The sequence below is a fragment of the Crotalus tigris genome, unplaced genomic scaffold (genome assembly GCF_016545835.1).
Source record: "Crotalus tigris isolate CLP2741 ecotype Arizona unplaced genomic scaffold, ASM1654583v1 scf7180000019422.807890, whole genome shotgun sequence".
NCBI lineage: Eukaryota > Metazoa > Chordata > Lepidosauria > Squamata > Viperidae > Crotalus > Crotalus tigris.
In genome coordinates, this window is record NW_024097531.1 from 80,805 (window position 1) to 108,077 (window position 27,273).

General features: G+C 36.1%; 1 protein-coding gene across 1 annotated transcript in view; it reads right to left on the reverse strand.

Annotated features, from left to right (window-relative positions):
* The window catches only part of PGM5 (phosphoglucomutase 5), a 53,528-nt gene that overhangs the window by 24,067 nt on the left and 2,188 nt on the right, over window positions 1–27,273 (reverse strand). Inside the window, exons 2-6 of the mRNA XM_039362314.1 lie at window positions 15,219–15,381; window positions 13,997–14,143; window positions 12,687–12,812; window positions 9,800–9,990; window positions 7,652–7,806 (exon numbers count right to left, since the gene is read on the reverse strand). Coding sequence (XP_039218248.1) covers window positions 7,652–7,806; window positions 9,800–9,990; window positions 12,687–12,812; window positions 13,997–14,143; window positions 15,219–15,381 — 782 coding nt within the window. The remainder of the gene's footprint in view (window positions 1–7,651; window positions 7,807–9,799; window positions 9,991–12,686; window positions 12,813–13,996; window positions 14,144–15,218; window positions 15,382–27,273) is intronic.

Consider the following 27,273-nt stretch of genomic DNA (forward strand, 5'->3'; position numbering starts at 1 on the left):
ACAGAGCGAAATATATTGTCTGAGTTTTTTCATGGATAGAATGTGATGGTTCATCTAATTAACTATGATTTGTCAAACTACTCAGCCAGACAAGTAGCTGTTGCAGTATAAAATACCAAATTAAAACTGTACACTAATATTATCATCTTTTGTGGCATATTAAACAACCTGTGCCCTGTTAGGTCATCCTTTCAGAAATATTTCCTTGACTAAACAGAGAAATAAAATGACCACGAGAGTACAAAAAGGCACTGGATATGGAAGCAATGCCCAACTTCTTACAGGCTTCCCCACTGAGTTTCCTTGTGGAAGTTGGAAGTTGCTTTTTTGCACCTTCATGGTTATTAGATATCCTCCTTTAGAGGATTAGCAATCCTACTTCTTTCCTTCCTTCCTTCTGCATCCTTCCTATTTTCCTTTCTTCCGCCCTCTTTCCCTTCCTCCTTAGAATTCCTGCTGGCTTCTCCATTTACTTTGTCTGCGGTAAGCTTGTAGGGAGAAAACCAATGGGAAAATCAGCAAGATGAGAAAGGAGGGAGCAAGGGGGAGAAAGGAGGCACATTGGGGTGTGGCTCATCAATTGTACACGGGAGTACACAAGGGATGGTGAGGGTCAGGGAAGATATGTGAGGATGCGCAAGATGTACTACATGGTTGAGGAAGGTACACGGGGAGGGGGTGAATTGGGGAACTGTACAGGGGTGTCCTAGGCCACCATGTTCCATGTTCCTCTTTCCTTCCCTATTCCCCCTTTCCTTTTTTCCATTCCTCCCTCTTCCCCTTTTCTTCCCTCTCTTCTTATTCTGTACATGAGCCCATTTGAGGCACCTTGTTGCCGTATGATGCACTATTTTACCCAGTTAAAGATCACAATGAGGGTTTTAGTAGTATATAGATAAACAGGGCTTTTTTTTGTCATAAAACGCCCAGAATGGAGTTCCGGCACCTTTTTTGGATGGAACCTTGTAGGGTAGGCAAGGAGGGTTGTATGACGTGTGTGAGTTCCAGCACCTTTTTTTTTTTAACAAAAAAAGCACTGTAGATAAATATATAAGAATACCTGTGAAATTAAAAAATGATTTGAAAGAAAAAGCCAGCTAATTTTACTGGGCCAAGAAATGGAAAATGTTAAAAACAGTTTAGTCAAAGAAATGTCCTTATCTTCAAATGTACTTAACCCACAAAGTTTCAACTGTTTCATCTTCAGTCAAAAGGAGTGTAATACAGAAGATTTAAGAGAGTTTTATGTGATGTATTCCATGAACGGAATGGGAATATAACCAAGAACATCTGTGAGAGCAGCACAGGACCATGATACGGCATTCGACATTTTTTGTAGCCTGCATATTTTTTTTAATAGAAAATACTTCAAAAGTTACTACATTAGTATTGAATTCAGTGGAGTTTTTACCTCAAAATATATGCAAAGACAACAGTTTATTTTGTCAAACTTTGCAGTAATGTGTAAGCCAAGAGACAAGCCACAACAGTACTATCTTGTATGAAGAACTCGGACTATAATTTTATCTGTTATTCTGGAGACCTTATCTAAGATTTCTGAATTTAAAAAAACTCTTTTCTTTTCTATTCAAGTTTGAAGTTAATCCCTGGAGCTTGTAGTTTTCCTATGCTCCTAAGAGTACAAAAGTGGCAGGTCTATGAAATACATGTTTGGTTTCTGGTTATTTTCACTCTGCAGGCACCAAGTTCCCTTAAAAGGCATCAAGTGTATACACCAAGAGCAGAACCAAGCAACTGCCAATATCCCATATATGGTAAGCACTGCAGCTGCTATTCCCATTATTTTAGATTTATGTGCAAAATAAAAAATAAAAAAAACTTAGGAACTGCAGCTTTGACCCAGCAAACAGATAAAAAGGATGCTTTTGATAAAATATTTCAGAACTGGAAGGGAATTCAGTAACACATTGCCTCTCCAATATCCTTCTCACGTGCCTAATTGTGGCTCAGCTAATTCATACTTACTTGTAAACTAAGCCACATGCTAATCTGTAGAATCCTAGTTTGATATTGTTTAGGACAACCAGACATGGGCTGTAGAAATCTGAATGATGGTTAGAAGGCAAGGATTTTTTTTTTCCTCTTTATTTTTGTTGCCATTTAATGGTTGGCTGGATTTTCAGAGCCCAGAACGGATAATCTATACATTTTTAATGTAGCGTATCCATTACTTCAAATTAAAGAAATCTTACCTTATTTTATAAATTGAATTCATGACACTGCAAATAAATCTATTTGTTCAATTAAAATATTCAGTATTTTGAAAGGATTCCCTGACTTCTAGTGTATTTCTATAAGTATTTCTTTATTTTATTTCATACATATGCCCCATTTGTCTCACCAAAGCAACCCTGGGTGGCAAAATATTTCAACAATTTAAAAAGTGAAATAAATAATTGTAAGAACATGCAACATATAATCAAAACTAAAACCTCAGAATAATAATAAATCCCAGGGGCTCCACTTATTTTCCAACTTCCATACCAGAGCACTGCCAGGTCTTGAAGGCTTTCTGAAAGCCAGCAGATAAGGGCTATTCTGATCTTGGGTGGCAAGGTGTTCCAGAGGGCAGATGTCATAACAGAAAAGAAACACTTCCTGCATCCTGCAATACATCATTTAATTTAATTGACGGGAACTGAAGCACACCATTGCTGCCAGATATAATAGGGCAGGTAACAGCAACTGGACAGAGGCAGTCCTTCAAGTATCTTGGCTCCATATCTTTATAGGCGACCACCAGTACATTTTAGTTCAACACAAACCCATTATGGTTGAATAAAGTGCACTGCTGAATAGTACAAAAACCTAACCATTCACAAGCAGTTTGAAACCAATCTGTTACAACTTTGCTACCTGCAGATCTTTGCTGACACCTGGGTTTTGTTGATTATTTGTAAATCTAGTGTTCCCACAGAATTTCATGAGCTCATTGATTCTTCCACTTTCTAGATGACCAACCAAGAATGGAAACGTTCCCCACATCCTGAGATGCCACCAGTCATAGAGGATGAGAAGAACGAGAAGCTCTGTACTCCTGGAAATTAATAAATTACTTCTGTCTCCCAGTGCCATGTGGAACAAAAGGAACTGATCTTTTAGAAAGAAAAGATGCACCTCCCTTTTTCCAGATATTTCCCCCCCCCCCCAGTTGTAGGAAACTTCCAACAACAGAACTGAAAGAAAAGCATTTGGGGGAAGGGACTGCAAGGAAGGAGAATACTTCTATTCCCCTCTTCCCGGACCCATCTACATTTAAAACTGAATTCGCTCCACCCTTGTGGTTCTTTTTTTCCCCTAGCCAATTAAATCTATGTTAACAATGAACTGTTACCGTTTCAACTAGCTTTTCTGGGGATTCCCTGAAGTATTTATTGCTTGCTAATAATGTATTTTCAGAATACTTCATTTGGCTAGTTCCTGGAATAATTTCAGACATATTCCTTCAATTCAGTCCCTGAAGTCATGGAAATTTACAACTGTGCCAAGGCAACATTCATACAGTGTATTCTCTCTAATTCAATTCAGATTGTTTTTGCACATGAAATATTGAAGCAAAAACATATACCCATCACACAACTTTCTTTTGGAATAAATAACATTGTGCAAAGTAAAGTAATGGAGTACAAAATAATAAGCAAAAGAAACTAAAAGTATGTAAATAGAAAAAAATACATTGCTGAATCTAATTATGTCAACATAGTTATTATACCTCTCCATACATTCTTTCTACCTACATTTGCCTATATTAACATTTATTCATCCACTTTTTCATCTAATAGGGTACACAGATTCCTTGTTTGTTTTAGGAGGTTTTTTTGCCACTTACGTATAACTCACAATCATTTACATCATTTTTCCTATTAAACATAATTACCTTAGTCTTTGATATATTATTTTTCAAAGCATTACTCTTTGGTAACATACAATCTAACATTTGCTGCAAAATACTGAAGTTCTAACCCTACAAGATGGTAGATATTTATAATACCTAAAAAAAAATTAATGCATTCACATTCCCAGCAGATATACGTATCTGAAATCTCACCACAGCCATTCCTTATGTATTTTCCATAAATATTTTAATTACCAAGGGGTGTTATGCAGCTACTCACTGCTCAGGACATTAAAAATTTGGTTTGGCCTCTTGGGTGCTTTACTTTCATCATATATTGCTCTTATCACATTCATCAATCACCTTCAACTCTGTATTTGGGTGCAACATTCCATAATTCAAGCCTATCACTTTATCAAACACTTTCTCTAAAAAAAAGGAGAATATTGTTCACATTTAAACACTTTTCAATGTCTTGCTGAAGATCAAAAAACCAGGTGTGCACATTCTCTGCAAAGCATAAAGTTGAACTATACTTTCCAAATTTTGCTCACTGATATCACTCATACCGTTTCAGTCAGAAGTGTGCCATACAACTTCCCATGCACACTCAACAAACTTATCCTCCTCTAATTTTTCCATTTGCAATTGTTATCTTACAAAGCAATCAGGTAATGTTACAGTGCAGTATTGCAGGCTAATTCTGCTGACTGCCAAGGGTTCGATCCTCACTGGTTCAAAGTTACTCAAAGTCACTACTTCTAAAAACAAACAACAAGACTGTTGTTTTACATAAACCTCTTAGAAGTGGCAGTCCTAAACTAGATCCTTGACTCACAAATGACCAACTACAAATTTCTCCATTACTCCCAGGATATGCCCAAATTACTCCGAGTGTAATTACCCACAATTTAAGAACACTGCAGTAAGCTACATTATGGTTTAATGTAATTATCTGGTTCACAAGCCATGCAATCAATAGATTCTTGCAACCTGCTGAACACAATTTATCCAACTCTATCCCCTCATCCTAAGCCTAATATAGCTTGTTGCATTCACTATACTAAAAAAATATAAACATTAGGCTTAATATATTGTCCAGGTTTGTATAATCATTAAGCTAAAATTAAGCTATTAAACTGTGTTATCTTTAGGGGATTAAAAGCAGTATTTTCAGACCATAGCCCTATGTTAGATCTCCTACAACAGGAAGTGGGTTAAACACATCTTTTCCTTCCTTCCTTCCTTCCTTCCTTCCTTCCTTCCTTCCTTCCTTCCTTCCTTCCTTCCGCTTTTCAGTGTCAAAGGTTCTAATCTAGGACATGAAGGAAATGAAAAGAGGCCCAGGTCTTAGAGGAAGGTTACTGAATAAAAACTGCTCTGAATATTCTGGAGTTAATAACAAAATGGACCTTGTTGTTTACAAAGCCCTTTGATTAGTTTTTGGGGAAAGTCACTAAAAATATTCATTTCAAAACAATTTTGCCATATCTAAACAAAAAGAAAGGATACTGGGAGGAAAAAAGCAGTGCCAAGTTAGACATGTCTGTGTAAATAATGATAACATATAAACTTTCATTTTGGTGGTGGATGGAAAATATTTTACCCTTAGAAGAAAGGAAAAAATAACTTTGAGTTATCTAAAGTTCTTCAGAAATTCTGAAGACTAAGCTCAATAGTTGAAGAATTCTGGGAGCTGAAGTCCACAAGTCTTAAATTTGCCAAGGTTGAGGACTCCTGGAATAATAGATTACAGGTAGTCCTTGACTTAAAACTATTCATTTAATGACCTTTTGAAGTTACAATGGCATTGAAAAAGGTGACTTATGATCAGTTTTTACACTTACAACCCATGCGCTTCCCCATGTCTACATAATCAAAATTTTGGCACTTAGTAACATATTTATGACCATTGCACTGTCATGTGACCTCCATCTGTAGTCGTCCTAGCTGGCTTCTGAAAAGCAAGGTCAATGGGGGAGGCTAGATGCACATAATGACAGCATGATTCACTAAAAAATGCAGTGATTCACTTAACCATCATGGCAAACTAGGGCATAAAATGGGGATCTGATTTGGTTGTAAGCCAAGGACTACCTGTATATAGCCACGAGGACTCTTCAAACCAGGGGTCTTCAAACTTGGCCCTTTTATGACTTGTGGGCTTCAACTCCCAGAATTCCTCAGTCAGCGTGCCTGGCTGAGGAATTCCGGGAGTTGAAGTCCACAAGTCAAAAAAGGGCCAAGCTTGAAAACCCCTGATTTCAACCCTCATGTTTATCAGCAGATCAGATGTTTGTGTCTATTTAGACTGAATTCAAACATCACATAGTTATGATTTGGTTTAACTATGCTTTGTCGCCTACTATAGGTAGTCCTCAACTTACAACCGTTCGTTTAGTGACCATTCAAAGCTGCAACGGCGCTGAAAAATGTGACTTATGGCCATTTTTCACAGTCATGACCTTTGCAGCATCCCCATGGTCACATGATCAAAATTCAGATGCTTGGCAACCGGTTCATACTTACGACGGTTGCTGTGTCCCAAAGTCACGCGATCCCCATTTACGGCCTTCTGATAAGCAAAGTCAATAGGAAAGCCAGGTTCACTTAACAACTGGGTTACTAACTTATCAACTGCACTGATTCACTTAACAATGGTGGCAAGAAAAGTCGTAAAATGGGACAAAACTCACTTAACAAATGTCTCACTTAGCAACAGAAATTTTGGACTCACTTGTGGTCATACATTGAGGACTACCTGTAGTCAAAATTGGTTGGTTTAATTGAACAGGCTAAGCCAACAATGAAAGCTTATAAAGCACCACAGCTAGGCTCACACAACATGCTCAGTGACACAGTCTTTTCTAGCTGAGAGCTATGCTTGGTTTTTGAATGATCTGCCAGTCCAAAACAGTAGTTAATAATTCAAGGTCACCTACTAAATTCAACTTTATTTCATTTATATTAAATTTTTTGACTATTTTAAACAACTTGATAAAGGTATCAAAAGCAGTAATTGGTGTTTGAAACATCGTGCCCATGGCTTTGTCAAATCAAGAAGAGTGAGTGACGTGGAAAAACAGCTAGAAAATTCAAGCATTTCAACAAAGATTTGTAATTTGGTAGCAACCTTTCTGAAACAAAGGTGTTTTGTTCATAGTTTCTACTTTCTATTATGTGGAACTGCACACACATGCACTACACAACAACAATAGCTCCGGTTTGTATAGCTCTCTGGAAAATGATTCTGAAATACACAAGGGTTTAATAGAGATTATTCTGGTTCATGAGGTCAGTGTCTCTGCAATTAACTGCACACTTTATATATTTAACTCAGAAATGGTCAATTTGTGGTCCTCCACATGATAATGAAATAAAGTTCCTAGCAGTCCCAATCAGAAAGTTTAATAGTGTGAGAAGCTGAAGTTGAATTTCAGAGATACATATCTGGAAAAATAAAAATATCTGGAAAATCCAAGATAGTAACACCCCTCCCTCCAAAACCAATGGCTGGAGCTATTTTGAGACATATTGTAGATTGAAAGAACATTTTACTATAATTTGGGTGCATTTACACAACTATTTATGTAACCATTGTTTTATGAATGCCCTAAACTAGGATGGAAATAAAACATGAAGGAAATCATCTCTTGGTGGTTTGCTGATGAAATTTAGTTGCAGAATTTCTGATGGTTGTAGGAAGTGCAATCAAGGTGTTGGAAGTTGAATATAGCAGTCAATTCCTTATCCATCTCCAGATTTATAATGATACCAATAAAACTTGTCTCCTACCTGTCCAAGGCAGTGCTGGTAGGCATACTCCTACCAAACCCTCGCACAGCCATCTGACGAAAATATGGAATGCAATGGAGATTTGCTGCAATAATGGCCAGGGAATCTGAAGGGTTAACAAAAAATCCATTTTGACCTAGAATCATGTAACGGTCCTGAAAGAGAAAATAAAATATAATGGGTAAGGAAACGAGAAATGAGTAAGTAAAAGAGAATAGCTGGATTCTCCCTTTTTTCAATTTGCAGTCTAGCAAGAGGGAGACCCAAGGACAGGTTATTATTTGGCTTTAATCTGTTTCATAGTACTCAGATACATGGCTTGATCTAAAGTCACTAACAACAACAACAACAATAAAGTTGGAAGGGACCCTGGAGGTCATCTAGTCCAACCCCCTGCTCAGGCAGGGAACCCTATACCATTTCAGACAAATGGCTGTCCAGTCTCTTCTTAAAAACTTCCAGTATTGGAGCATTCACAGCTTCTGGAGGCAGGTTAATTGTTAATTGTTCTGTCAGGAAATTTCTTCTTAGTTCTAGATTGCTTCTCCTTTTGGTTAGTTTCCATCCGTTGCTTCTTGTCCTGCCCTCAGGCACTTTGGAAAATAGCTTGACTCCCTCTTCTTTGTGGCAACCCCTGAGATATTGGAACACTGCTATCATGCCTCCCCTCGTCCTTCTCTTCATTAAACTAGACATACCCAATTCCAGCAACCATTCTTTATATGTTTTAGCCTCCAGCCCCCTGATTATCTTTGTTGCTCTTCTCTGTACTCTTTCTAGAGTCTCAACATCTTTTTTACATCATGGTAACCAAAACTGGATGCAGTATTCCAGGTGTGGCCTTACCAAGGCATTGTAAAGTGGTATTAACACTTTACGTGATCTTGATTCTATCCCTCTGTTAATGCAGCCTACCACTGTGTTGGCTTTTTTGGCAGCTGCAGCACACTGCTGCATGGAAAACTTGGAGAACATGGAGAACTTTAGTTTGCTTGAATAGATTAGGAAAAAAAATATAATAGTTTTTACTCCAAAATTTCATATAGCTTCTTTTTTTCCTGGAAGCACATTATATCTTGAAGAATAGTAAGTTTTCTCTTACATTAAGCTTGATTAAACAGGAACAGGAAGGAAGGAAGGAAGGAAGGAAGGAAGGAAGGAAGGAAGGAAGGAAGGAAGGAAGGAAGGAAGGAAGGAGTGAGAGAGGGAGGGAGGGAGGGAGAGGAAGTGAGAGGGAGGGAGTAAGGAAGGAAGGAAGGGGGGAGGGAGGGAGGAGGAAGGAAGAAAGGGGATATCTTTTATCAATACTCCTTCATTGGGAACTGCAAAATCAATTTTAAAATTTAATTCTTATTTGTATCTTATAACAAAGTACAATGTTATCAATGGTTTTCTTTAATTGAACTGTGAAGATTTCCAGTAATTATGCTCTATAATACTAGGCAGGAATTGTACTACAACAATCTTTTCAGAAAAGGAAGGATAAATAACTATATGTTAGGATGAGATAAAGAATTGAATTTAACTGGAAACATCAAATGTACTACTAAACTTCCTAAAATGGTCACACAATACTTGGTAGAAAGTTTTTTGTGCCCTAAAACAAAGGAGTTAAAAATGTGCCTCCAAAGTATCTTTTGCACTGATTTCTTCATCTGTTGCTTACTGATTAAATCAGAAAAAAACCCCTTTCATTGTTCTAGAAGGAACTGGAAATTATTTTGGTAATGACTATGAATAATGAAAAATGAAAAAAAAATTAGAAGTGAGGTGCGGCATAGGAAAATCAGATTTCCAATTCTAACTGCCAAAGCACTTCCAATACTATCAAAGAGATGCAAGCATCTGTCTGGAAAATCCATTATATACATTATGAACTTGAAATGTATACTCCAATACATGTTATGAACTTGAAAAATCTATAGTTGATCCTGTGTTAAGCAACTAAATGATATATTTTGGAACGCTAAATATTTTAGCACTGAACATCGCGGAACCACTGAATCGTTCATAATAGTGAGGGAGCGCATAACTGAACTATTAATTTCACCTGCGCTTAGATGAAAGCCTAATATCTATGTAAAAGACAGAAATCCTCTGACAGTCGTTAGTCACTTTCAGCTATGAATTTAGCTTCCCCAAACCTACCCCATCAGCATCAAATGCAGCTCCAAATCCGTACTCTCCTCCTTTCATTGCTTCCAACAAGGAAGTTGCATATGTTAAGTTTGGATCAGGGTACTGGCCACCAAAATCTTCCAGAGGGACACAATCAACCGCAGAATTAGCTGGAGCTCCCAATTCATCACACAGGATTCTCCGGACATAGGGGCCCATCACTGCAAAAGGGATTTGCCTTCAATTTAAAGATCATTTTCAGATAAATATTCAGAATGAACACCTTTGTGTATTTAAAAAATGGAACCAATTTGCATTAAACGGGGTATTATATAACTCTCTATTAAGCAAGACATCCTGCAATTTTCTACAAAAATGCCTGTGTACTTATATGCATATTGGGTCATCTGCAGCTGACCAAACTAACCTCCTTTGAAAAGATGAAGGCTATGAAAGATCTGTTGATTACCAAATAATTTAGGTATTATATACATATATATATACATAGTGCAGACTGCATCAGTAAATTAAAGTGCATCAGCAAATTATAGTAAAACAATAGTAAAACCAAACTATAATAAATAAATCAATGAAAATAGAAGAGTTAAGCACATGGAATAGGCACCTCTTTATTTTATTTTTTTTGTTCTACAGCTACTGCAGAAGGAATACAGTAATTTCACTAAGTGATAAGAACAGGGGTCTTCAAACTTGGCCCTTTTATGACTTGTGGACTTCAACTCCCAGAACTCCTCAGCCAGTGTGCCTGGCTGAGGAATTCTGGGAGTTGAAGTCCACAAGTCATAAAAGGGCCAAGTTTGAAGACTCCTGGGTAAGAGCCATGTTTGGTTTATTTTTAGGGCACTTTGGGGAAGTGAAACAAATGTCCGATGCCTCAGTTATTTATTGCACTTATTTTGTTCTTTATGCTGCTATAGAAGTGATTTACAATCATTCATTTGGTGACTGTTCAAAGTTACACCGCATTAGAAAAAGTGACTTATAACCAGTTTTCACACTTAGGACTGTAGCAGCATCCCCATGATCACATGATCAAAATTTGGGCACGTGGCAACTGGCATGTACTAACTGTCCAGGGGTCATGTGATCACCATTTGTAACTTTCCCAGCTGGATTCTGACGAGCAAAGTCAGTGGGGGAAGCCCAATGATGATATCAAGATTCACTTAGCAACTGCAATGATTTGCTTAATAATTGTGGCAAAAAAGGTTGTAAAATGGCGCAAAAATCACTTAAAAACTCCCTTGCTTAGCAATGGAAATTTTGGACTCAATTGTGGTTATAAATTGAGGGCCACCTGTAGCAAAACTAAATTGGCAGTTTGTCCACTTTTTAAGCCACACAATTTGGTGACCCACTAGGGCCACAAATGGAGGGTGGTGGCCCAGATGCATAACTGCCCACCCCAGTTCGGCTGCATATGTCATTTGTATGATAAAAAGCCTCAGTCAAAGTCAAACATATTAGCATGGTGATTAATTTAAAGGCAGATTGATTCTGGATTAATTTGTACTCTGGAAATTCCCAAGTGAAAATCCAGCTATTTTATAAAAGTAGTGAGAACACAGGGCAGCAATATATACCACCTGGTATATATTAATAAATAACAAACTTCATTTGGAAAAAACCCACGAGAATGCTTGAGAAATAGCTGTATAATATCAGATACAAATCAAATATTCTACTAGTGGACATTTTATAGCAATAGTCACATTGAAAGAGTTTTGTATTTCAGCAGGGGAAAGAATGGCCTCAGGAAATGAAAGGAAACTGATTTTTTTTAAAAAAAGAATGTTGTTCTACTTAAACACCAACATCAAACATAATTAAAGAAAGAGACAGATTTTCTTCCACTTCTGCAAAGAATTTTGTGGCTCTTTGAAAGTATCTCCTTTAGCCAATTGCTGAGGGAAATAGCTGGTATGAGGTAATATATCTAAACTCAATTATAGTATCTGCATTTTTGTGGGAAGAAGAAAAATTGAACAGCATTTTTCTTAAATACAAATGGAAAACAGGCAGTGGTTGAAATGTGATATCACTTTGTGTATAAGAATTTAATAGAAGGATGCATTTCAACAATTTATTTGTGGTATAAACACTCTTGGCATATTTAAATTTTCTCAGGATGATAATAATTAATTATTTTAAAACCTATTATTGAAGGTTTTAATAAACTGAAGAAACCAGTTTGTGGGCAAAAGTGTATACACTTAAAAATATAATAATATATTTTTTAATCTGTCACCTTTGTCTCAGTTACTTTTGCCACATTTGAAAAATTTGGGTTTCTACGAATTCTTCGACATATAATCCATTAAATGCATCTGTCATACCAAGTAACTATATCACTATTAAGAATAAATTGTCTCGGCACAGAAGTAGCACTGTCTATGTGGAGCTACTGAAAATAGTTCATATCTTAAGGGCTTGGGAGCTAGATTTCTATATATATAGTTGATGTCCTTTTGATTCAAAAAGAACAAAGCTATAAATACTTTTCATGAGTTAACTGAAACAAAAAGTGTCCTGAATGTTCAAGAACTGCTTTTTCTCAGAGCCAACTAATATTTTGGTTTTCAGCTGAAGAAAGGGTTTTTTCCCTTCACTCTCATCTCCAAAATTAAGTCAGCAGGAAATCTAAGGCACCTCTTTGACGCTGCCCCACTCTCACCTTAAGAGCATAAGATATGGGAGACATTTTGAATACTATACTTAACAACATAATCATGTGCATTTCTCTGCATCCATTAAGGATCACTCTCTAGCAAATGTATTTGGAATTATAGCCTGTTATAAATCTATAGTAATTAATTACTGTATGAGTTTTAAATCTTATTTTCAGTATTTTAAAAATCAGTGATTTACATACTGCATTAAAAATGGTGCTCTTTACCTCCATTCATGGCATCAATTCTGATCTTAAGTTGGTTGGGCCCGGTTAGCAAGCCTCGAATAGAACTGAAATCAAAGATGGTCCGCAGAAGATTAAGGTAAACCTCCACAGAGTCTATTATCTCAACTGTGCACAAAAGATCAAACAAAGAATGTAAGTCAGGATACTGTGCTTAGGCGTTAAGTACACATCAAATGGAAAAATATTACTACAAAATTTTTTATCACTGAATAAGTGAAAATCTATGCCATAAACACTTTGGGAATTAACCCAGCACCTTTATCAAAGATCACCACTTAATTTGGCAATGCAATGGCCACAGCATTCTTTCTAGGGTTGTTTGAACTATTCAAAGGACAAAGTTGCATAACATTTCAGCAGCAAAATCAGCTTCTGTGCATTCTGTTCGTGCACATTTACATGCATGTTCGGGTAACATAGTAAGGTCCTTGGGAGTGTTTCACTTTCAAGAATACAATGTTTCACTCTTACCTCAGAAAGTTACTTTAAAGGTTTTTTTACTTAAAAGTTTACTTCACAAAATGTCCCACTTAATATTTTTTTTCTCAGTCATAATTTCTATCTGATTCTATCAATTCTGTATATTCTACTATAGTTAGCTTTTGGGGATATTCTAGGAGTAAACAAGAGAATAACTTAAGACATGCTTAATTTATTTATTTATATTTCATGTTTCTTAACCGCCTATCTCCCTCAGACGGTGGTCATAATGTCAGACTGATAAAAGCACAAGCAAAGATAGATTTATAACTTCTAAAACTTACTATATTGCTTCCAGAACTGTTGGCATGCAATAGAATAAAACAAAATATCAACAAGATATCAAAAAGTCTAGAATAAAACAATGTATTTAAAAAAAGCTCTACAAAATGACTACAGTATGTGGCTCAGTAACACAATGACCAGAAAAATCCATAATCAATTTAGCAAAGTAAAATAAAGGCTGCAGAATGAGAAGCTGAAATTTCAACTTGTGCTTTAAATTTATAAGTAAAATGCCCGAAGAAAAATATATAGCATGGGAATATCTAACAAGAACCAGGGAAACATAAAGTTAGATGTTGGTTTGAATTTCACAGCTGGAATAAGATCATTATCAATATGGTACTGCGTTTATAGTATTAAAATTTATGTGAAACTTAAACAGTTGGGTAACAAGAGAAAAGCCACATTTCCATTGTGGATTTCCTATTTCAGTTCTAAAATATTACCATGCCAAAAACTTTTTAAAGGACTAACTTTTAAGTTTTAATTGCAATTTTTCCCCACTATGGAAAAGGATTCAATACCCCGGAAAGGCTTGAATTTATTCTCCAGATCAAACTCTTGTCTTCCCAACCGAGACAAATCAATTCTCAAATCAGGGCAAATGGCATATTCTTCAAGGGTTTTGCTGATCTGATAAATTTTATCAGAAACAACATCTGGAGCTGGACCTGAAAATATAATACAAACATAAGCTGTATCAATTCTTGAATATTGCCTCAAAACAAGGTTTAAATGCTCTTAAATACAAAATAAATATTATTTATATAGTTTAAATTAACATACTATTTTAGCAGTGCATGCGTATTTTATTAGAGGTTTTTATGGTCTCTGAAATCTTCAGATTAAAGCTGATCTGAATGTCTGATGTTGACTCTTCTGAAAAATCAAATTAAACTCCTTGGGTTTAATGTCTCAGCAAATATTAATTAGTAGGAATTTTTTTCAATCTAGTTCAATTATTGGGCCCAGATTGTTGGGGACCATATGCTGACTCTGTAAACCGCATAGAGAAGACTATAAAGCACTGTGAAGCGATAATAAGTAAGTGCTGTTACTATTGCTATTATTGGTGTGTACAAAATTTTGCAGCCAATGGGCATATTAGAATTTTGAGAATCTGCAATATTCTCACAAAATGGCTACCGTGTCCTATGTGGAGAATAGCATATTTAATTTACCATAGGAAAAACTGGTGAGAATATTTCTTGTCATTCTTTTTTTTCATACAGGATTCATTCTACCAGTTATCATCTATTAACTTTTGGAAGAGAAGATGGGTACGTTTCCAAACGGGGCTGCAGTAGTATATCAGATTCCTATTTATTTATAATTAAAAGAATATCTTAGATAAATGAAATCTAATGAGACAGGAAGCTGTGCAGATGTCAACAGAGGTATCTGTGACTACTATATCAGACTACTTATCTCTGATCTCATGCCTGGAACCAAGAGAGATGAAAACATGTATATTCAAAGATTTTAATTCCAAAACACAAATAGTTGGAAAAGTCTACAAGCCTTTTAAACATTGTTTAAATATACTGTATTTAAATCTAAGATGTCTTAAGATGGGTAGCTGGATTGCTGGATCTCTGGATAGACAAATATAGACAGACATTATTTTTAAATTTTTATATGATTATAGATGGTGAATGTAATAGGCAATTTTCTTTTCAGACGTTAGGTTTTTTTCTTAAAAAAATCCCCAGAGTTTGTAATAAGATGCATCACAACAACTCTTACCTCCATTGGCAATGTTAAACTTTACTCCGAATTCTCCTCCAGGTCCTCCAGGACAGTGACTAGCTGTGAGAATAATCCCCCCAGCAGCTTTGACCTTTCTGATAGTGCAGGACACAGCAGGAGTAGATAAAATGCCATTTTGCCCAATAATCAATCTTCCGATCTAAATGCCAGTAAAAAAAACAATGTCAGAGGTGCTTGAAGGTACATGATTCATTTATTGAAGATTATCTCTATTTGTAAAAAGGGAGAGCTTAGTTCCAAACATAATCATACTGGTTGACATCCAAACTGCACAGCCAATATTTTGAGCCATTGATCATGATAAAACAACAAGGATTTTCAACTCTGATTCAGTGGTGGGATTCAGCCAGTTCGCACCACTTCGGCAGAACCAGTAGCTAATTTTTTGTTGCCCAGACCCAGAATGGACTTCCAGGAGTGGATCCACACAGAGAACCGGTTGTTCACATATTTGAATCCCACCACTGCTCTGATTGTACTGATGAATAAAGAACACGTACATGTAAGTTTTATCCATGGATTGCTGCTATACATCTGCATCTATTCTATAGTGTTCACTTGCCTTCTTGCTCCTTTATATCTTAGTCTACAACAGTGTTTCTCAACCTTGACAATTTTAAGGCATGTGGACTTCAACTCCCAGAATTCCACAGCCAGCACTGCTGGCTGTGGAATTCTGGGAGTTGAAGTCCACATGCCTTAAAATTGTCAAGGTTGAGAAACACTGGTCTACAACAAGATTACTCTATGTGCCATCAAATGGTGTCATAAATTAAAGTCAAATAAATAAAATTATAACAATATGAGAAACCTTTCATTATAACCTATATCCATAATGCACATTCATCAGTATGCCACATAGAATACAGAAATGTTAGAACAATTATTTATATCATGTTACAAAATACAGATTGATGACTAAGAATTTGTTTTTATTAAGAAGAATATCTTAATAAAGACAGTCAGTGGTATAGCTTCACTAAAGTTTGGGAAAAACAGAATTGGTCACACATGATAATCAAAGCTGGAGTCTGTAATTTTGTCAATGGAAGTCATTAGAAATCAACTAGTCTTCATCAATATGCAGGAATCTGAAACATGTGGGTACAACTGTAGGCTTAGACCTTTAATAGGCATGAGAAAAGACAGCAACTGTCATTCATGGGAGCCTTTAGCAGGATCAAAGAATGATTGATAGCTAGGACCTGTAGCTTTCCCCAGAGTCATATTTCTGTGTTAAAAATAAAGGCCAAAAATACAGTGCATTTCCGAACACTTTGGCTTGCTGTGTGGTACTTGCCAAAATTAGTGTGAATCAAAAAGTAAACCCCATGCCATTCTTACAGGATGACATAATTTTGGGTATGCAGTTAATAATAATTTGCTCACTGTGTTTAACATAAGAAAGCGGCCATTAATTGAACTATACTTTTTTTTTCTTCCTTTCAATTATGCCCAATTCTCAGAGACTCCTTGGACAAGTCCCTGCAGTTTTCTTGGCAAGGTTTTTCAGAAGTGGTTTGCCATTGCCTCCTTCCTAGAGCTGACAAAGTCGGACTGGCCCATAGTCATCCAGCCAGCTTTTTGCCTAAGGTGGGACTAGAACTCACAGTCTCCCAGTTTTTTTGCCTTATGCCTTATTGAATACATCAAACTGGCTTTCTGTACTTTCATAGCGTTATTCTAATATTATTTGAGTTTAATATAGGAGTAACTTCAGAGGCAAATATCCTATTTGCCATTTGGCACTATAATATAAATTGACAAGAGTAAAGTTAGTAGAAGTACTTCATCACAATTAAAGACCAGCTCAAATGCAGAAGCAAGAATTGTGAGACAGGAAATAAAAAATGCAGTAAAAGACAATAATTATGATATTGAAATTGGTTGAAGTATGGTATATTTAATAAATAGTAAAACAAAATCTTGCTAAAAGAAATAAAATTATAGTGACTAGATAATAACAATTGTAAATAAAATAAATCCAGGTGAATTGGAAGTCTGCTTAAATGTGGTATCATTAGCTTCAGCTAGGCATCTTTACCATGAGAGCAATAATAAATATAATAAAATGTGGTTTAATAGGTCAAAGTCTCTTTCATCACAGAGGCAACGTTTTTGTTCAGATATCCCAGGATAGCCCAAATTTTCCCCTCAAAAACAGCTGTTGGGAGAACATTACATAACTCTTCTCAGGTCAGAGCTCTTCTGAAATTAGGAACCATATTTGACTTAAGTATTTAGTTGGCTTGAAAAATGAAAACATCTTCGATAGCCAGTTCCTTGGCACGCTATTTAAAGGCAGCCACTGCATGTTCACATACCTCAGGATTGCTTTAAGGAAGAAACCACAGCACTTCAGTTTCGTGTGCGCTGTCGTAGATGAAACCAAGTCATCACTTAAAATCAGACATGAAAATCAGAGGCATCAATCCCCTGATGTAAAATGTGAAAAAAAAAATAATTTTTTAAAAAGTAATTTTAACCAGTAAAAAAGATGCATGACCAAATGTTAGTTTTAATTTTGGCCACATCAGCCTCATGGTTTAAGTCCATGTTGGGAATACAAAGCCATGTCAAACACGGGGTCCGAGGACCGGATGCGCCCCACACAGGCCACACCCATTACAGCTCTGCAAGGGCAACCAAGTCCCGATATGTCCCACGATGCGATTGGGTTTGACACCCCTGCATAGGATCTGAAATATATTCTTTAAAAATCTCTAAAGGAAGTGAAGGACCTATATGGTCTCAACTGGGCTCTGAACAAAAGTGTTGCACTCTAGCTGAAAATAAGTATGAATAATGCACTGCTGGAGTAATACAAGGACTGCAGAACTGTTGCTGACTTCTGTTGCTAGAGACAATGTACTCTAAGTGTGCCATGCACGAAACACTATTCCTATATATGTAAAGAACTAAACTTCTTAAATTGGATAAGCATATATTTTAGGGCGCTTATATTATATTCTGTATATACACCAACATATTCTTTTCTATTGTACCAATATTTTAGGTTTTGCATAATTAATGTTGAGTGCTTCTATCTTGCAATATGCAGCTAAACTATATAAAGTTTGCTTAGACCAATTGGTATCTAAGATAACAGCATCTACCTAACTGTTAAACTAGAATTGTCACAAAGTTTTATATCAGAAGAAGCAGGCATCTATTAATCTTAAGTTTGCACTATGTGTAGCAATAAGTAGAAAAGTGATTCTGAAATAGTTAAAAGTTGCATATTGTGCGGATCCTAACTTAAAAGTATATTTTCATCTATTGTAGATGTTGCAAAATAAGAACATGATCTAATACTGAATGTCCAGTTGTAAAGCATGCTTGTTCTTCAACTGAAACATTTTCTGATCCATTCCTAGCATTTATTGTAGAACTGCCTAGCTGTCTGAAAAATAAGAAACTTGAATTTAAATGATTTATTTTTTGAAAGAGGAAAGCATGTTATTGGGATATTATTGAAGAATAGAGCATATATGCATATTAAAGAGTCAACCATGGTTTTTCTTTTTTAGTTACTAAAATCCAAGTAATCTACTATGTTGAATATCAAACCAGCTAAGAAATTCTACTTACAGCTCTCTCTGATTTTTAAAACCAACTCTGGGATTCCTTTTACCCCTAACTGGTATGTAATCAAGCCTTCAGAGATAATAATTTTGTCATGATACCAGTCTTCGTATGGTGTGCGAAACAACAGCATCACCATATATGGATTCAAGAATGTGGCCCAATGCCCTTAACATAGTGAGAACTTAGCAGATTTTGATGAGTGACGTGACCCTGAGGTTTCCTCCCAGTGCTACAGCTAAAAAAAAAAAAGAGTGATCTGCATTCCCTTTGCACATCCAAACATGTATGTGGATGGGGTGCCTATAATTAATTTTAAATTGGTGCTTGTTGCGCACAAACTGAGAATTCTTTGCTTGTCGGAGGGAGATGGGTGATGCTCATCTCTGTGCCTATGTGATATTTTATCCACCAAAAAATGTAGAAGAGAGCCTCTCATCAACTAGAAATTCAAAAGAGGTTTATGAGAGATACTGTGGTGCATTTCCTTGATGTAGCATAAGCCACAGACAAAGCACTGAATCATGATCACCTAAAATTCATCAACACATCCAGCTTATAAAAACCTTCATTTAGTCATTAAACTCACTGAGTGATTTTGCATGTCTTAATCTATACTTTACCTCAGAGGTCCCCAACCTTTTGGGCACCAGGGACCGGTTCTGTGGAGAGAGGTTTTTCTACAGATTGGACAGTGTGTGATATTGTGTGCTGCCTGCATCCTACGGATGAGGCTTTGCTTGTTTGTGTGGACTGGTTGCTGGCATGCCGTAGCCCGGTACCGGCCCACGGACCAGGGGTTGGGGACCCTTGCTTTACCTCACAAAGTTGTTAGGTGAAATATAATATTTTCCCAAGAATTTCACAATTCTTGGGAAAATATTATATAAAAAAATCATACAAAAAATATTAGGGAAAGTAAGGTCATCACCAATGGCAGAAAGTCCAAATGCAGAAGGGCAATTTCTTCCTTCCTCCCTTGCTTTCTTTTTTTTTTAATTATCTGAATGCAACTTATATAGATTATTTTTTAAGCTCACTCAGAAAAAAGGACCCATCAAACATTCTTAATACACTAGATAAGAACAGATTTTCAAGTGATTACCAATAAGAAACATAAAGATAAAAGATAGAAAAATAAATATGTAAATATGTAAAACATTTATATTTAATTGATAATAAATTTATCACTTATTGAGCCTGATGCCTCCCACATGTGTTGAAGCACAATTTCAAATGCAAGAAGGGCTGGCTGAGGATAAGAATAATATGTACATATGTATATATGTACAGATTCCTTTGACTTACCACCATTTGTTTAGCAACTGTTCAAAGTTACAATGGCATTGGAAAAAGTGACTTATGACCAGTTCTTGCACTTACGACCATCCTAGCATCCCCATGTTCATGTGATCAAAATCTGGGTACTTGATAACCAGCATGTATTTACGACTGCTGCATCATCATGAGGTCATGCAATCCACCATTTGTGACCTTCCCAGTTGGTTTCTGACAAGCAGTCAGTGGAAAAAGCGGGATTCACTTAATGACCGTGATTCATTTAACAACTGTGCAAAAACTTTGCAAAATTGTGTACAAACTTCTTTAACAACAACCTTGATTAGCGACAGAAACTGTGATTCTAATTGTGGTCGTAAGTCGAGGATCATCTGTAGTGCATTTAAGACTACAGTGGGGACACCAAATTAAGGAAGACTGCCATAATCAAGCTGGAATGAGTTAAATGAAGTGCTGCAAAAGCATAATAAACTGTATGAATATTTTGGAATGAAATACAAAGCAAGTGCAGCTTCAGACTCTTTTCTCTGAAAAGTGAGTTCATTTTTTCCCCCTTGCTTAAACAGTCATGCATAAAATGAAAACCATACATCTCCTTGAGAAAGAGCTAAACTAAAAATAATAATATTTCATTTTTAAAAGATGGTATTAATGTAACAGTAAATATGTATAGTTTTTAGTGAGAGATAAGCCTCTTATGGCTTAGCAGCCTGCTTTGCAAAGAAGACTTGTCATTTCTACCTTATTAGAAACAGTTGAGATTTTCCAAATTCCCTTTAAGTCACTTTGTTCTTCCAAATGTTCCTTTTTAAATTTTACTTATTAGACGATGTGGAACTATTCCAGCCTGATGGAACCGAGAAACAAAATACCATTGGGACTTCAATTACTAGCAATTCAAGGAAGGAAGGAAATTGTATTTCTTGTCTTTATGAGGCTGCCATCACCTCTGCTACTGTTTAAATGGAATTGAAATGGATAAGGAAGACTAACAAAACGTTCTTCTACTTTGTCAGCGTCTAACTCTAACCCAGTGGTTCTCAACCTGTGGGTTGGGACCCCATTTGGGGTCGAACGACCATTTCACGGGGGTCGCCAAACAACGCAGTCTGCCATTTTTTTCCCCTTTTCCTTAGCTGTGCTACTCCCTTTTATTCTATTGGCTTTTGAAAGCCAATAGAATAGACTCTCTTGAATAGAGTCTAATTCTATTGGCTTTCAAAAGCCAATAGGAATTGTCCAGGCTGTCTCTGCCCTGCTGAGCCCGCCAAAAGTCCCATTCTGCAAATGGTGCTGCACCAGTTGAGTAGTCCTCGACTTACGACCGGTTGAGTAGTCCTCGACTTACGACCGGTTGGGGGTCGCGGAATTAAAAAGGTTGAGAACCACTGCTCTAATCAGAGAACAGGGGAGAAACTCTTTCTCTGATACAAACTTTTTCAAGTCTCTAGAAGTCTGTGCGAGTAGGCCAAATTAGTAGAACTTTTTAAAATTAAACTTCTCAGGCCATTCTAAGTCTCTCAAAATTTGACTTAAAATAAAATTATATGCACAATCATTTGGGAGTATTTTTCATCCTTTTAAAGACTTCTTTCAGTTTGTGAAGGTGGTTTTGAAATCTTGCCTCTTATTTCTAGTTGATATTGTGGACTTCTCTTCACTCAGCCTTTTCTGCCAAGGGGAAGTGCCAATGCTAAAAAGATGGGAACAGATTGCCACAAACTCTTGGTCAATCTTTCCAGTTTTGGTTTATGAACATGTCCTGTAGAACAAAACATATTTACACTGCACATATATACAAATTCAACTTTTGATCCAATCTGCTTAAAAACATTCAAGCAATTGATAAAATGACAGGTCATATATTTTTGCTAAGTTAATAAAAATGTAAGAGTTGAAAAGAATAGAGAATGAGAGAAAGTCAATCATCTTGGCTTAAATATTGTTAAGGAAAGGTGAAATAAAAATACAAAATAAATACTGAATAACCATTAGAATCAGCCACTATCATATATTTTTACTGCGAATTGCAAATACATTTGTAAATTAGATTTGTTATTTAAAGTGCACTGTGGAATAACTTTTTTCATTTATACAATGTACAGAAAAACATTACATGGCATTGTGTGTCGTGTTTTACACATAAACATAGTTAACAATCCAGTTCAGACCTAAGTAGCCAGAAAGCAATGCAGATTGTTAAAATTTACACTGTAGTGATGTTGCCAAATGACAGGCACAGAAACCATGCAATAGACTGCACATATCTGCACAAGACTATATGTACCTCAAATGCATCAACATTTTGTACAGATTTTATGTTTTTTTTTCTTATACCACTCTTCAAACAATACTACTGATAATCTATACATAACAAATAAATAACAATGAGCCAGTTTGGCCTAGGGCAGAGGTAGGCAACCTTGGCTCTTTTATGACTTGTGGACTTTAACTCCCAGAATTCCTGAGCCAAACTGGCTCAGGAATTCTGGGAGTTGAAGTCCACGAGTCATAAAAGAGCCAAGGTTGCCTACCCCTGGCCTAAGGTTAAGGCACTAGGCTACAACATGGACAGCCATGAATTCTAGTTCCATCTTAGCCATGAAAGCCAGCTGGATATCCTTTGGACAATCACTTTACCTCAACAACTCATTTCACAGGGTTGTCATGGGCAAAATAGGAGGAGAAGGTATGCTGAATATTGAGTTATTTGTAAATAAAGACAGGAGATATTGTATCTGTACACACACACACAATCAATCAATCAATCAATCAATGTCTGGATTGGAATGACAATACCCTAGACAATATTTCCTTTAATATAAGAATGTATCAGCAGAATCTGACTGCTGTTTCAAGCTTTGTGCAGCAAATCAAATCTCCTAGTCCAAAAGAGAATAGAGTCACCATCCAAAGGGCATGCAGCTACAGTTAATGCTTTTATTTTAACTTAAGCTAATATTTTCATTTTTGTTTTGTTTTGTTAGCGGTGAGTTTGGAATACCAAAACTAAACTACCAAAATTGCAGCTAATAGGACACTATGACCTCAAGACTCGAGTCGCCTCGAATCGTGAGATGGGCGGCATATAAATTTAATAAACAGAAATAAAACTCTTTTTTGCAACATCACAAACCTTTTGCTAACAAAAGACAGTAGACCTAAGCACAAGGATGGAAAGGCAATGAGGAATAGAGAGGCTGGCAGATAGAAGAAGCAAAGGATGTGGGAAATGCACCAGAGGTGAGTTCAGCGGTAGAAGGAAGCCAGAAATGCAGTGGAGAGTACAGCCATGAATACATATGTGGGAAGAATGTTTGAAGGTAAGGAGACTATGGGGAAAATCAAATAGGTCCTGCACTTAAAGAATGGGAATGGATGGAACATTCAGACTTTTGGTCAGAATCAGAAAAGTTCTAATGTATTTCAGATACGTATTAATATATAGAACAGGCAATTTTCAAACTGGGTTGAATGCCTCTCTATCTGGTGAACCGAGGTCATAGTGGAGGCACTGGCTGAAGATGCAAAGTGAAAACATAATCTAAAACTGAAGGAAGACAACTTCACAATGAGATTGTTGAACATTCCTATCCCCACTAGAGCTTCCAAGAATATAACATTCTATACAAAATACAATTTTCTATCCTTATCTTAATAGAAGCAGGAAAAAATTGGCTAAACCTGGAAGGCTTAACATGCAGTAGATGTTAATTAACTGTTCTATCATACTGTACTACTAACTTTACAACTGCTATATAATCAGTTGTTTTATTCTATTAAAAAACCCCAAGCGTTTATCCCTTGAGAATGTGACTACTCAAATGTTTTGTACTTCTAAGTATTAGAAGCATTTAAGCCATGAACATATTCAACTTTCTTCACATGGATCCCTTTGGCTATTAAAATAACTATCCCTTACGTTATGTACTGTATGATCAGGACGGCATCCTCAATTTTAAAAAAAGTGTCTTGCTGGTTTATGGGCTTTGAACACAGACAGGATCTGAAAGACTAGCCATCTGTTGAAAGATCTGACAAGAGTGTGCATTTTGATTGGACAATTTTGTAGAATATCATGAAGCACAACCTGTTCTTAAATATTGTTCTACTAATTTCAACTTTTGAAAACATTCTTAAAATAACAAAAATGTATAGATTTTAAACACACTGGTGAACAGACATTTACAGTCTAGCTGTGAGGATTTTTTAATGTGCAAAGGAGCTCTTAAATATGCAATTCCTTTTCACAAATTGTAGAAGCATATTTCTCAAAGGGCTATATTTTTTTCTTTTAACAAAAATAAAAATGAGCTGAAGAGACTGGGACATATAGGCGAAATTGTTTAAGGCATACTTGACCAGAATGCCTATAATGTGTGAGCTCACAAACCCTATACATTCAAATAAACCATTTTTTTAAATTCTCTGTGTCTTGCCTTAAAATTAAAGTGACATAGTTTATTTAAAAAAAGGCTAACTCTTAAAATGCCTTGACTTTTAATACATTTCAGTGGAATTTAAAAATATTTCTGTTTACAGTATTCAGTCAAAGCACTATTATCAGAATTGTAATATCACATATATTATTTGAAAAATATAAAACACATAGTCACATAAAATTCTATATGAATGACTTGTTCAGGAAAAGTCTAAGAGTTGCTTCTTCAACCAACCTGTTTCATAATTGTCATACATTTTAATCAATAAATTAACTTTGATACATACATAGACAAAAAGATTACATCTCAGATGCTACCAAATTTTTGTTTTTGTATTCCTTATATATTTTTCATAACGGCCAAGTTCATATCACTTAATGTGGCTTGTTTAAAGAAGCTTCTTGGATGAGAAGCAAAATGTTTTCAAAAAAAAAAAACCCCAAATTCAGTTGCCTTTTGGGACAACCATGATCTGGATTGAGAATCTCCATAGATATTATCCATTTTGGTTTCTGAACTAGTGTTCCTGGCTTACCTCACTGTGTGAAACTGGCCTACTGTAATTTAATCAATAATCCATAATTCAGAGAAACACTGCTTAATGCAATGTATGAACCAGCTAATGTTTTTCCATTATAATCAAATACTGTAGTGCACTGAAACTGAAAGTAAGCTGTCTTATAAAAAATAATACTGTATTTTTGAAACTTCTGGCTCATAACTGTCATTACTGGCAAATAGTCAAATAAGAGGCATGTTTTCATGATTCTGAATCAAACATGGAATTTTTTTCCCATACAAAGCATGTTTTTCAGCCCTTTCCCACATTCCACAACTAAGAACAGATTGTTTCCCTCACTTATATTTTTTCCTCAACAAATTTAACAAGATTAGATTAAAAGAAAAAAGTCTCAGCATTCACGACAAGACATATTTTTCAAGAATATAACAAACATTTATCTAATTCTAAATTATGATGGCATTTGATAAGGAAATGGTTGTGAAGCCAAGTTACTGTGATATCAAAATAGCAGCACTATAACCTGCAGTTATGAGAAAATAATCACAAGGAAAGTATTATTATTATTATTATTATTATTATTATTATTATTATTATTATTATTATTACTACTACTACTACTACTACTACTACTACTACCAGGGTTTTTTTTCTCATAGAACGCCCAGAACGGAGTTCTGGCACCTTTTTGGGATGGAACCTTGTAGGGTAGGCAAGGTGGGTTGTATGATGTGTGTGAGTTCCGGCACCTTTTTTTTTTTTTTTTTAGAAAACAGCACTGATTATTACAATACAGTCTTCTGATCTGTCCACATAATATATCTTGTGGGGAAGGTTAAGTCTGATGTGATACAACGGAGAAAAAGGTTAGATGTTTTTTAATGTCAACAATTTGGAATATTTAACCTGGAGGCACCAAAATGCACAGCATATAGTGCTGATACTGTACAATATGACAAAATATCCAAGTAATTGGAAGGGATAAAGAAAGACTCTACTGGAACAACTATACCCTGTGTGGGTGATCAGCTATATCTTAGGCTAGCTAAAATATTTTTCAGGAACTATTCCAATCGGGGCTCTTCCTCACTGCTGAATTAATATGCTCTCCAGCAGTTTTTCAGTCAGCAAAACAATATGTCAGCACAATGTTGACTGGCCCCATTCAGATCCCCATTCTACCATAAAACAATGTCACTGGATTGCCCTATCCTTATTTATTATGTACCAGGTTAAGGCAAAGGATGTATGGATTCTCATTCCTCCAAGTGTTACTTGTGGGCCATCAATCACTCTGTCTAAGTGGGCGAAATGAGTATAGACAATAGCTTAGACCAATGGGTTCTAACTCTTCCGTGCAACAAGGATTTGTTCTTTATTTACTGTACGAGGAACCCATGCAAGACCTGACAAGTTCTATGCAAAGCACCAGTCAGGCATTATCAAGGGGATGACTCTGAAGCCCAGGCCAAATTGGACACAGAGGACCAAACTCAGCAACCAGCCAGAAAAAAGCATAACTGGGAGCTGGGAATGAGGCTAGCAGTGAAAAATTAACATAAAAACATGACAGAAAAAAACATTGGGGTGGGGCATGTTTGTGTCTTAATCAGGAGCAAAAGAGAAAGAGACATCAGGATTTGCATTTCCAACTCCTCTGATAAAATCCTACAGATAAGATCGGGTTTAGCCTTGGAAATCACTAATTATCAGCCTGTTTGGTCTTGCTTGTTTTAGCTTTTAATCTCCTTTATTTCCAATTTGTGCTTTGCTCTTTACAATCCACTAGCTTCAGATTACTCCATTCAAGTTTATATCTGGTTTATATAGACTATTCTGTAAACATAAACTTTTTTTTTTTGTAATTTTGGAAGTGAGCAATCTACTGAGGTGCCAAGAGGTGCACCGTCAAATCCAGTTTCTTATTATCAGTAGAAAATACAAATGGTGGGCACTCCTTTTTAGATTATCTGTCTCTTTGTTAAGAGCATAACCAGGACCATGTTAAAATTCTTCAGTAAAAGCATGAAAGATGTTTGCAGAGGATTTGGCTCAATGTTCTAATTTCCTTCCAAGGCAGATTTGCCTACAATACTTTCCCACAGCAAGTCTACTATTGTCTCTTCAGAGGGAGATTCCTTATTCTCTGCAAGCCAAGAAAAAGGTCAGGCAGATGTCACTGACT